Raw genomic sequence first — 10,761 nt, 5'->3', positions numbered from 1 at the left:
GGCCTGTCTCCCCCGCCGCCACCCCCATTAGAACGGGAGCTCTGTAAGGGCAGACGTAGGTCCACGGGCCACCGTGTCCCATGCGAGGGTTCGATAAAGAAGACGAAAATGAAGTGTACGCAAGCAGAGAGAAACTTGGTGATGAAAAAGAAACAGGTCAGGATAGGAATTGAGATCTGTTTGTGCCCTGAACCACCGAGAGCTTCACCTGACCGCAGAAGGAAGTGTCCACAGGATGATCATATAAACTGTGCCACTGAGATCGCCACACAAGATCCCAGATCCAATCCGATAGCTTGTTACTCTCTGAACAGGGTTGTGCGGTCCTCAGAATACAGAGGATGCCGGGTTCCTCGGGGTCTACAAAAATCAACTGTATCCCCAAATATTTGCAATGAACATTTCAAAACTAATATTTAAAAATAGCATCAAAAATAATAAAATATTTAGGGGGCGCTTGGGTGGCTCAGTCAGTTGGGTATCTGACTTTGGCTCAGGTCATGATCTCACGGTTCGTGGGTTCGAGCCCCACGTCGGGCTCTGTGCTGACAGCTCAGAGCCTGGAGCCTGGTTCAGATTCTGTGTCTCCCTCTCTCTGACCCTCCCCTGCTCACGCTGTCTCTCTCCCTCTCTCAGAAATAAATAAAAAACATTAAAAAATTTAAAAAATAATAAAATATTTAGAAATAAATTTAACAAAAGAAATGCAGGGCATCTGGGTGGCTCAGTCAGTTGAGCATCCGACTTCAGTTCAGGTCATGATCTCATGGTTTGTGGGTTCAAGTCCCTCATCGGGCTCTGTGCTGACAGCTCAGAGCCTGGAGCCTGTTTCGGATTCTGTGACCTTCTCTCTCTGGCCCTTCACTGCTTGTGCTCTGTCTCACTCTGTCTCTCAAAACTAAATAAATATATTTAAAAAAAAAAAAGAAAGAAAAAAAAGAAATGCAAAGCATATTCTCTGAAAACTACATTTTTCTTAAGTTTATTTATTTATTTTGAGAGAGAGAGCACAAGTAGGGAGGGGCAGAGAGAGAGGGAGTCACAGAATCCGAAGAAGAGCCCAGGCTCTGAGCTGTCAGCACAGAATCACACAGCCTGATGCAGGGCTTGAACTCTTAAACCGTGAGATCATGACCTGAGCCAAATATGGATGCTTAACTGACTGAGCCACCCAGGCACCCCAAACTATACACATTTTTGAAAGAAATTAAAGATCTAAATAAACAGGAAAACATCCCATGTTCATAAATTGGAAGCCTTAATATTGCTGATAGTACACTCCATGTTTATCTGCAGATTCAATGCAAACTCCGTATGAATCCAAACTGACTTCTTTGTAGAGATTGACAAACTGAGCCTAAAATTCACAAGGAATTACAAGGGACCAGATGGCCAAAGCCACATTTAAAAAAAGAGAAGCCATTGTTATAATCACCGCTTAGCCATCCTGCACTTCACTCTCTTACATTACTTTAAGAAAAAAGAGAGGCAGAGAGAGAAGAAAGAAGGGAAGGAAGAGGGAAGGAAGGAAGGAAGATGAGGACTCAGTTTCAGACTTCAAAACTTACTACAAAGTTACAGTAATCAAGATTCTGTGACTCCGGCATAAGGAGAGGCATATAGATAAATGGAATAGAACGGGGAGTCCAGAAATAAACCATGTATCTCCCGTCTGGTTTTTGATGAAGCGGCCAAGACAATTCAATAGGGAAAGAGTAATCTTTTCCAAAAAATGGGCCTGGGACAACTGGAATCCACGGGGGAAAGAATAAAGTTGGACACGTACTTGATACCATACCCAAAAGTTAAGTGGATCAAAGGCCTCAACGTAGGAGCTAAAACTGTAAAATTCTTCGAAGGAAACATAGGGGTAGGGGCGCCTGGGCAACTCAGTTGGTTGAGCATCCAACTTCCGCTCAGGTCACGATCTCACGGTTCATGGGTTCAAGCCCCCATTGGGTTCCCCACTGTCGGTGGAGAACTTCCTTGGGATTCTCGCTCTCTCCTCTCTCTCTGACTCTCCCCGACTCGTGCTTTCTCTCCCCCCCCCCAAAACAAATAAATACACTAAAAAAACCAAAAAAACAACAAAGGGGTAATTTTCCATGACCTTGGATTTGGCCATAGATTCTTAAATGGGACCCCAAAAGTGTGAGCAACAAAAGAAACAATAGATTATATGGATATCAACAAAATTAAAAGCTTCTGCTTCAAAAGACGCCATCAAAGAAGTAAAAAGATAACCCATAGAATGGGAGAAAATATTTGCAAGTCATGTATTTGATTTATAAGGAATTTATAAGAAACTCTTGTAACTCAATAATAAAAAGATAAATTGTCCAATTTAAAAACGGGTAAAGGACATGAACAGACATTTCTCAAAGATGATACACAAACAAATGGCCAATACAGAAAAGAACTTCAGCATTATTATGCACCGGGGAAATGCAAATCAAAACCACTTCACACTCTCTAGGATGGCTATAATTAAAAAAATCAGATAATAAGTATTGGCAAGGACATGGAGAAATTGGAACACTCATACATTGCTAGTGCGAATGAAAAATAGCGCAGCCACTTTGGGAAACGATCTGGCAGTTTCTCGAAGAGTTAAACATAGAGTTACCATATGACCCAGTAATTCTACTCTTAGATATATACCCAAGAGAAATGGCAACATAAATCCACACAAAAAACTCATATTATGGATGTTTATAGCAGTGTTATTCATGACACCCAAAAAGAGGAAACAATCCAGAAGTCCACTGACTGACAAACAGATAAACAAAATGTTATGTGTCCGTTAATGAAATATTATTCATCGCCGGAACAACAAACAACCTGTAATCCCAACTAGAAGCACTGATTTATGCCACACCATGGAGAAACCTTGAAAATATTATGCCAGGAGTGCCTGGGTGGCTCAGTTGGTTGAGCGTCTGACTTCAGCTCAGGTCATAATCTCACAGTTCATGGGTTCAAGCCCCGCATGGGGCTCTGTGGTGACAGATGGGAGCCTGGAGCTGCTTCAGATTCTGTGACTCCCTTTCTCTCTGCCCCTCCCCTGCTCACGCTCTGTCTGTCTCTGTCTCTCAAAAATAAATAAACATTTAAAAAAAGAAAATGTTATGTTAAGTAAGAGACACCTGACTCAAAAGCCACACATGTGTGATTCATTTGTAAGAAATATCCAGTGGGGCCCCTGGACAGCTCAGTTGGTTAAGCATCCAACTCTTGATCTTCGCTCAGATCTTGATCTCAGGGTCACGAGTTCAAGGCCCACACCGGACTGCACGCTCCACACTGGACTCCACGCTGGGCGTGAAGCCTACTTAAAAAAAAAAATCTGGAATAGACAAATGCATAAAAACAGAAAGTAGACAAATGGTTGCTGAGACTTGTGAAGGGGGAGGCGGCGGTGGCATGCTAGCTAGTAGGTCTCTCCTCGGGCTGATGGAAGTGTTCACAGACTGTGGTGGCCTTTGTACACAGCTTGAGTACACAAACTGCTAGATCACATACTTTAAGTGAGTAAATTGTGTGGTATGTGAATTACATCTCAATAAAGTTGTTATTTTAAAAATGATTCACTGGGGTCACAGACATTTAGGTTTCCGAGAAAAACATTCATGGTTCAGGGGTCACTTCGGCGCACCCCTGGGAGGCATGCGGTCTTTGTGGACACAGAGTGCGGCAGAGGGTGTGTCCACTGCTCGGGGCCATGTCCGTGGCGTCTTCAGTCATAGACCCAGTGTCCATACGGTTTGTGATGCAATCCATCAGCGTCACCAGTGAGAATCCTGCAGAAATATCAGGTTGGCAGATGAGGAGGTGAGTTTGGGGAGCATTGGTAATACTTAAGCCACGATAGGAGGTGTGAGCAGGAATGTTCTAGTCAGGGTCCACAGCCAGCTTCTGTTGAAGAGACTTCAGTCCCGAATCCCATATGATTTCACTCACATGTGGAATTTAAGAAAGAAAACAGATAAAAGGAGGAAAAAAGAGACAAACCAAAATATAGACTCTGAACTCCAGGGAACCCACTGCTGGTCACCGGCGGGGGGGCGGGGGTGAACTAGGCGATGGGAAGAAGGGGCACAGCGGTGATGAGCACCGGGTGACGTGTGGAAGCGCTGGACCACCGCATCGTACGCCCAGAACGGATATGACACGGCGTGTTAACTACCTGGAATGAAAATAAAAACTAAAACAAAACGAAACAAAAAAGAATGTGTAGTATTTCTGAAAATGGGCGTGAAGATAGAGATAAAAAGAGAAGGCCCATTGACTATCCACTTAGAGAGTATTTAGAGCAACAGATTCCCTCTTTACCTCAGCTTGGTGGATGGCTGCCTTGTTTGTTCTCAGCCCACACAAGTCTCTGGTTTTATTCTCTGCAGAGGTCTCTGAACTGCAGGAAAATAGACTCATACCCTCACTCTGGCCCTAACACAAAACAAAACAAAACAAACAAACCCTACCCCTTATTGTGGCCCTAAACCAAACCTTAATCCTAGATATCAGGTAAAAAAGATGTGATACACATACAACACACACACACACACACACACACACACACAATGGAACGTTACTCAGCCACGAAGACGGATGAAATCTTGCCGTTTGCAAGGACGTGGATGGAGCGGGAGGGTATTATGCTAAGCGAAATAAGTCAGAGAAAGACAAGTACCATATGACCTCACTCATATATGGAATTTAAAAAACAAAAAGATGAGCAAATGGTCAAAAAACAAGGGAGAGAGAGGCAAACCAAGAAACAGAGACCCCACGGCTGCCGGAGGGCAAGTGTGGGATGAAGGGCCGGGATGAGCACCAGGTGCCGCGTGGGCGCGCGGGCTCACCGCGTCACACCTGGAGCTGGGATCGCAGGCAGGCGGCTGCCGGAATCTATAAAAACTTAGATTTCAGTCCCATAGCTTTGTATGCTAATGCAAAACGTGCATGTGATTGTTTTAATCTTCTTATAATTTGTATTTAATTAATTTAGATTTGCGGGTTGAAATCTTCCTAGGTTTAGGTACAGTATTAGAACCTTAAAGAGTTTTAGAGTCACTGCATTTGTGTTTATTTTAAACGTAAGAATTATTTAGGGTACAGAAAGATTTGTTTGTTACATCAGAAGATTCATGTTAAAACGATAAGCGAACGTCTTAGATTCACAAATGCAGCTTACAATGTTTTAAAGTCTTAACTGGGACACCTGGGTGGCTCAGTCGGTTGAGCTTTGAGCTCTTGATTTCGGCTCAGGTCATGATCTAACGGTTCATGGGTTCGAGCCCTCAGTTGGGCTCTGCGTTAACAGCGAGGAGCCTGCTTGAAGTTCTCTCCCTGTCTCTCCCCCTCCCCAACTCTTTTTCAAAAATAAATAAACCCAAAAAAGATTTTTTAAAAAAATTGCTTAACTGAACTCTGATCCCCACAACCTGCTCCTCAGCAGGGCATTCTGCTTCCCTCTGAGGCCCCCGCGGGATCCCCAGGTCAGCAAGGCCCAGGGGCAGACCCTAGCCGGGGCCCCACCCAGCCCCCTGCGGCAGGCAGCCAGGCAGCCGCGGGTCTACGCAAAAACCCGGTTCTCCCACGGCAGGGGGCGGGGCCCTCACTGGGGGGTCGGAGCACGGGGCGGGGCCCTCACGGGGCGTGCTCTTACGGGACGCGGCCGTCACGAGGTGGAGCTAGAGCAATGGGCGGGGCCCTCGGGGCCGGGACCTCACGGGGCCAGGCCAGAGCACTGGGCGGGGCCCTCATGGGACGGGAAAGTTATGAGGCGGGGCCATCACGAGGTGGGGCCAGAGCACTGGGCGGGGCCTCACGGGGCGGGGCCCTCACGGGACGGGGCAGTCACGAGGCGGGTCCATCACGAGGCGGGGCCAGAGCACTGGGCGGGGCCCTCGGGGGCGGGACCCTCACGGGGCGGGGCCAGAGCACTGGGCGGGGCTCTGCGAGGAACCGGGGCCAGAGCACCTACGCTGAGGTTTTTGACCCGGGAAAATAGGGAAGTTGGGCCCACAGAGGGGAGACCGGTCAGCGAAGGCGGCCCTAGCTGAGGGTTCCAAGAGGGCTGGCCCGGGGAGGGAGGGGTAGTCCCGGGGGGCTGGCGGGGGATGGGTCCTGGGAGGACGGGTCTAGGTGCCTCGAGCCAGATCCTGGGGTGGGAGGTAGAGGGGTCAGGGTAGGGTTAGGAGCCAGGTGGGGGTTTGGATCCTGGGGTCCTGCGTGGGAGCTGGTGCTGATCCTGAGGGCTGTGAGAAGACTTGAGGAGGGTGGCTGGGATTCTGATGCAGGAGTGATGGGTTCTGAGGGGCGGGGGGGGGTACGGAGAAGGCCCCCAGAGGATGCACAGACTTGGAGGGGAGGGGTGCCCCTGGTTTGGGGCAGCAAAGGGGCGGGGAGGTGGTGGAGAGAAGGGGCGGTAAAAAGCCCTTGTGGAAATAAAGAAAGTAGGCTGCACCCTGAGGCAGGAAGCTTCCACCAGCCTGCAGCCCCGGAGAGAACAGACAGAGGGCCGCAGGGACTGGGAGCAGCGTGGGCTTGGGTGAAGGAGTGGGGATGGGGGAGGTACCCACACAGGAGCGGCCGAACCCTGCCCCCCCGCTGACCCGTCCTGACAGCCACTGTTGCAGTCACTTGAGCACTCAATTTGGCCTTCATTTCCCGGCCACCCCCTGTCTGCTGGGACACTGCAGGGCAGGGCTCTTGGAGTCCTGATCCCATCCTGACTCTGCCTTCCACCTGCCTTGTTTCCCGGGCCAAGGCCTGAACCTCGAGGCACCTGTTTCTTCCCTGTGAAGTTGATTCCGCTTGCTCTGTTACCCACGCTGAGGCACCCGGGCTTGGAGCCTCTCCGGATCTCCAGCAAATGGGCGACTGTTATCTCCCCATCCCACAGCTCAGCTGCCCTTCATTCCCCCCTGTGAGGCGCCCAAACCTGTGCTTGCTCCGCCTGCTGAGTCCCTCCGTCCTCCCCGGCCCCGAGCCCCAAACAGACGCTGCTGAGCAAGTTGGTGGCTTGCTGCCTTTACGGTCCAGTCCGTGGTGGCTGGCACCATCCGAGCTCCCTGCACGGTGGACAGGCCCAGGTCTGGCTCTCAGCTCCTGCCACATCCACTGTTTCACACCTTCCTCACCTTCGGCTCCGACAGTGTCATTTTTACAGGGAAAATGGAATCCGTGGTTCTGGTTTCCTCAGCCTCCTGCCTCCCTTCCCTTCATGAAGGCACCTCCCAGCGCCTTTCCTGGCTCCTTCCCGCCTCACAGTGACAAGGTCAGGTCTCTGCCATCTTGAGAAGCCTGGCTGCGTGGCCCGAGCAGCTCCTGCCGGCCCCCAGCTGCGCTTTGGGAACTGAACGCCACCACCCATTCTGCCGTTTTCTCTGTCACTCGTCGCTCTTCTCCTCACAGCTTGGGCCACCGTACCAGTGGTGGGGTTCAAGTCTAACCGAGCTCGTCCACACCAGGTCAGCACAGGCCCTGGACTCTTCAGCCTCTGTTGATACTCTGTCCCCTCAAAGCTGTGTCTTGGCTTCTGTGACATTACACTCTCAGGTTTCTCTCTCGCACTGGCTGTGCTCTCCCCTCCCAGTGGCTTCAACCCTCCTGTGGCTTCAGTGATCAACACTCTTGAACCTTCTCCCTCCAGCCCTGACCTCTCCTGGAGCTTCAGGACTGTGTCACCGCTGCTACCTGGTGGCTCCATGCAGGTGTCTTGTGTCTTCCCAGCCAGAGTGGCCCTGCGCTGCCCAACCACACATACAAGCCCAGGCCACCTCCCCTCCATGGGGAGGGGCCCGAGCCCTGCACCGCAGGCCTGAGGGGTACACAGAGTGCCGGGGTGAGCCCAGAAAGGGGAACTGAAGGTTGGGTTCACGAGAGCAAATCAAGAGTAAAAGCCTGACTCCACCAGGACGCTGAGTCACGAGGAGCAGGAGGAGGAAGTGGCCGGAGAAAAGGAACGTTCCTCCAGGGCCAGAACAGGGATCCTCCGTGGCTGTGTGTGGGGACAGAGACTTCCGCTCTCTCAGGAGGTCACACTGCCAGGTACCTGGCCACCTCCGCCCGAGCAGAGACATCTTCTGGACTCCCTGGTCCATCCCGCGCATCCAAGTGGTTAGTTTTCTTAAATAGCTTGAGTCAATTTCTCTCCGTCCCTAGTTCGGGCCACAGTCTCCGACCCACAGGACTGTTAGAGCCTCAGCCTCAGCCTCAGCCGGCTCCGGCCTCGCTCTCGTCTCCTCCAAGTCCCTTCCCCGCAGTGGCCGGCGGGACCCTTCCACAGCAAGAGTGCGATCACTCCGCCACACCCCCCGCAGCCTGGCTCGCTGCCTTGAGGAGCCGGCCTGTAGTCCTCGCTGGCCTCGCAGCCATGCTGCTCAATGTCACTGGCTCTGATAATACCCTCTACTCACAGATACAACCGCACGGACACTGACATCCACAGATACAACCCCACGACTCTCACACGCAGTACGAACATACTTAGCCCGCACACACTCACAGGGCCCGGTGCGCTCACCCACACACAGCCGGGGCGGCAGCCTCACTGATGTGTCCCGCGTCCCTGCGGCCGCCCCTCTGGTCCTGGCGTTTGCAGGCGCTGCTGCTCACCCTCTAATGCCTTCCTGCCACCGTGGGCTCACCTCCTCCAGAAAGCCTTTCCTAAGCCCTAAGCTGGGCCCTCAGAGGTGGGAGACCCGACGTGGTCCAAGGATTCTGTTAAGAATCAGGCCCGAAAGGAGAAGACTTACTTTCTTGTGAAGCTTTGAGATTGCTTTTATTTCGGACTTCCCTGTATCTTTATTTTTGTCGACGCATTGTTTCAGTCATTACAGTAAAGCCTTCCGGACGAGAGGCCTGTGTTCTTGTGGCCAGTAAGGGGGTGAAGCCCGGATGGATGAACAGTGGGGTTCAAGAGCAGAGAAGCCGGTGTGGGGACCAGAGAGAGGCAGCTTTCAAGGATAAGGCCCGATGTGAGGCCATCAGGGCAGGAGCACAGGCCTGAGAGAGTTTAGCATCCCAGCGGAAAGGCCAGGTTCTCAAACAGAAACACGTGTGGTTTGGAGCGAGCTAAGTGCCAGGGGGTCCCTGGGCCTGCACGGCCGGCTCCAGGGGCCCCGAGCCCCGTGGAGGACGGAGGCCCGTGCCGGGCTGGCTGGCGGCGGGGAGCGCGGGGCCTGGGCCGCCCGGGAGCAGGGGGTGGGCCATGGCCAAGGGTAAGCTCAGGAAGAGGGGGGTTATGGGTCCCCTATTGCATGCAGAGGCTTAGAAGGATGTGGCACTTAGGAAGTCACCTGTGACCTTCCCGGAGCAGCCGAGTGTTGGGGCCCACGGGCAAGCTGCAGATGCCCCGGAATGGGCAGCGGCCTCCTCTTGGGGAGGAAGACCATTCTGGGGACGGAGGGGCCGCAGGAGGGCGGGGCGCAGGGCCTTCTCTGACACAGGGAGGACAGTGTCAGGAGGGGACGGCTGTGCTGTGACCTGCTCAGGGATTTATCGCCGTCTCGCCTCGTGTAACCTTCACCAGTGCACTGCCAGCCACCGGCTCCTATCGCCTCACCCTGGGGCCTTGGCGCCCCCAGAAATTCCCCTTCTGTTATCTCCAGTGCCAGCCAGTTTCTGCCCACAGCTTCCTGTCCCCAGGACTGCCCTGCCCCTATCGCCACGCTCAGCTGTGTGGCCTCTCTGGCTCCTCCTGGCTCAGTCCCTGCTCTCCAGGCCCAAGCCTGCAGATGGCCCCTTGCTCTGCAGGTGCCTGCGACTTCTCTGCCTCTTCCGCCTCACCCTAGATCTTCTCCAGCCCCAGGGCTCTGTCACACACCGGTGACTCCCGGAGCTCGGCTTCAGTCCTGGCTTCTGTCCCTGGCTCCTGGACCCGGGCAGTCTGTCAGTGGCCGTCTCTAGGTGCAGGGGACTGGGGGTGCTGAGGAGGGAGGCGCAGGGTGAATGACACACCGGACCCAGGAGGGCGGCACGTTTGGATTCCGCAGCTGGGAAATTCGCGGTCTTTGTGGCTGCACGGAAGCCCGGCCCAGAGGAGGGGGGTGAACAGGGCTCCTCCCTTCAGGGTGCGTGGAGCCGGCACCCGGCCTCGCCCTCCGGCTCTCCGGCCCGAGTCCTCCCCTAGTGGGGCCACCGTCCCGCCCGCTCGCTACTCCCCATGCCCTGTGTCCAGGGCTCCCCTCGCCGCCCCTCGCCGCCCCGCTCTCTTACAGTTTCCCTGGCACTGAGGAGGGGTGGCCGCCGCCTCGCCAAGCCCGGTGCTGAAGCCGCTGATGCCCAGGCCGCCCGCTTGCGTCTTGATTGCCGACTTGAGCTCGTGATTCTCCCGAATGAGCCGCACCAGCTTTTTCAGCTCCTCGTTCTCCCTCACCAGCCTCTCGATCTGATGCCGGAGCCCCTCGTAATTGGTGAGGAGAGACATGCCCCGGGGCAGTGGGACGGGTGCAGCCCGAGGCGGGGCTCTGCACCTGGAGGCTGCCCAGGGCCCCGGGCCTCGCCCGGGTGGGAGGAGGCCACCAGGGTTTGCAGGTTGCGGGGCTGGCCAGGGGCCCTGGGTATTGTGAGGTCAGAGGCCGTGCCCTCCTCCCGGCCTCTCCGCCCCACAGGCTCAGCTCTCCGTGCCCGCAGGCCTGTGCACACGTCGTGCCCCGGCCGGGACCGCGCGGACCCCCTCCGTGGCCGGTTTCTCTCTGCGGGGTCTGGTCCGTCAGGCGTCCTGCCACCCCGGCGGGCTGACCTCTACCCTCT

At 53.9% G+C, this 10,761-nt stretch overlaps 1 protein-coding gene across 1 annotated transcript in view; it reads right to left on the bottom strand.

Annotated features, from left to right (window-relative positions):
• The window catches only part of SPATC1 (spermatogenesis and centriole associated 1), a 21,007-nt gene extending 10,465 nt beyond the window's left edge, over positions 1-10,542 (bottom strand). The window contains exon 1 of the mRNA XM_039254174.1: positions 10,225-10,542. Coding sequence (XP_039110105.1) covers positions 10,225-10,435 — 211 coding nt within the window. The 5' untranslated portion in view covers positions 10,436-10,542. The remainder of the gene's footprint in view (positions 1-10,224) is intronic.
• Between the last annotated feature and the right edge of the window lie 219 nt (positions 10,543-10,761).

Source organism: Hyaena hyaena, unplaced genomic scaffold (genome assembly GCF_003009895.1).
Source record: "Hyaena hyaena isolate Hyena2069 unplaced genomic scaffold, ASM300989v1 scaffold_474, whole genome shotgun sequence".
Classification (NCBI taxonomy): domain Eukaryota; kingdom Metazoa; phylum Chordata; class Mammalia; order Carnivora; family Hyaenidae; genus Hyaena; species Hyaena hyaena.
Note: the sequence above shows the minus strand (reverse complement) of the source record. Positions and strands in the feature narration are given on the sequence as shown.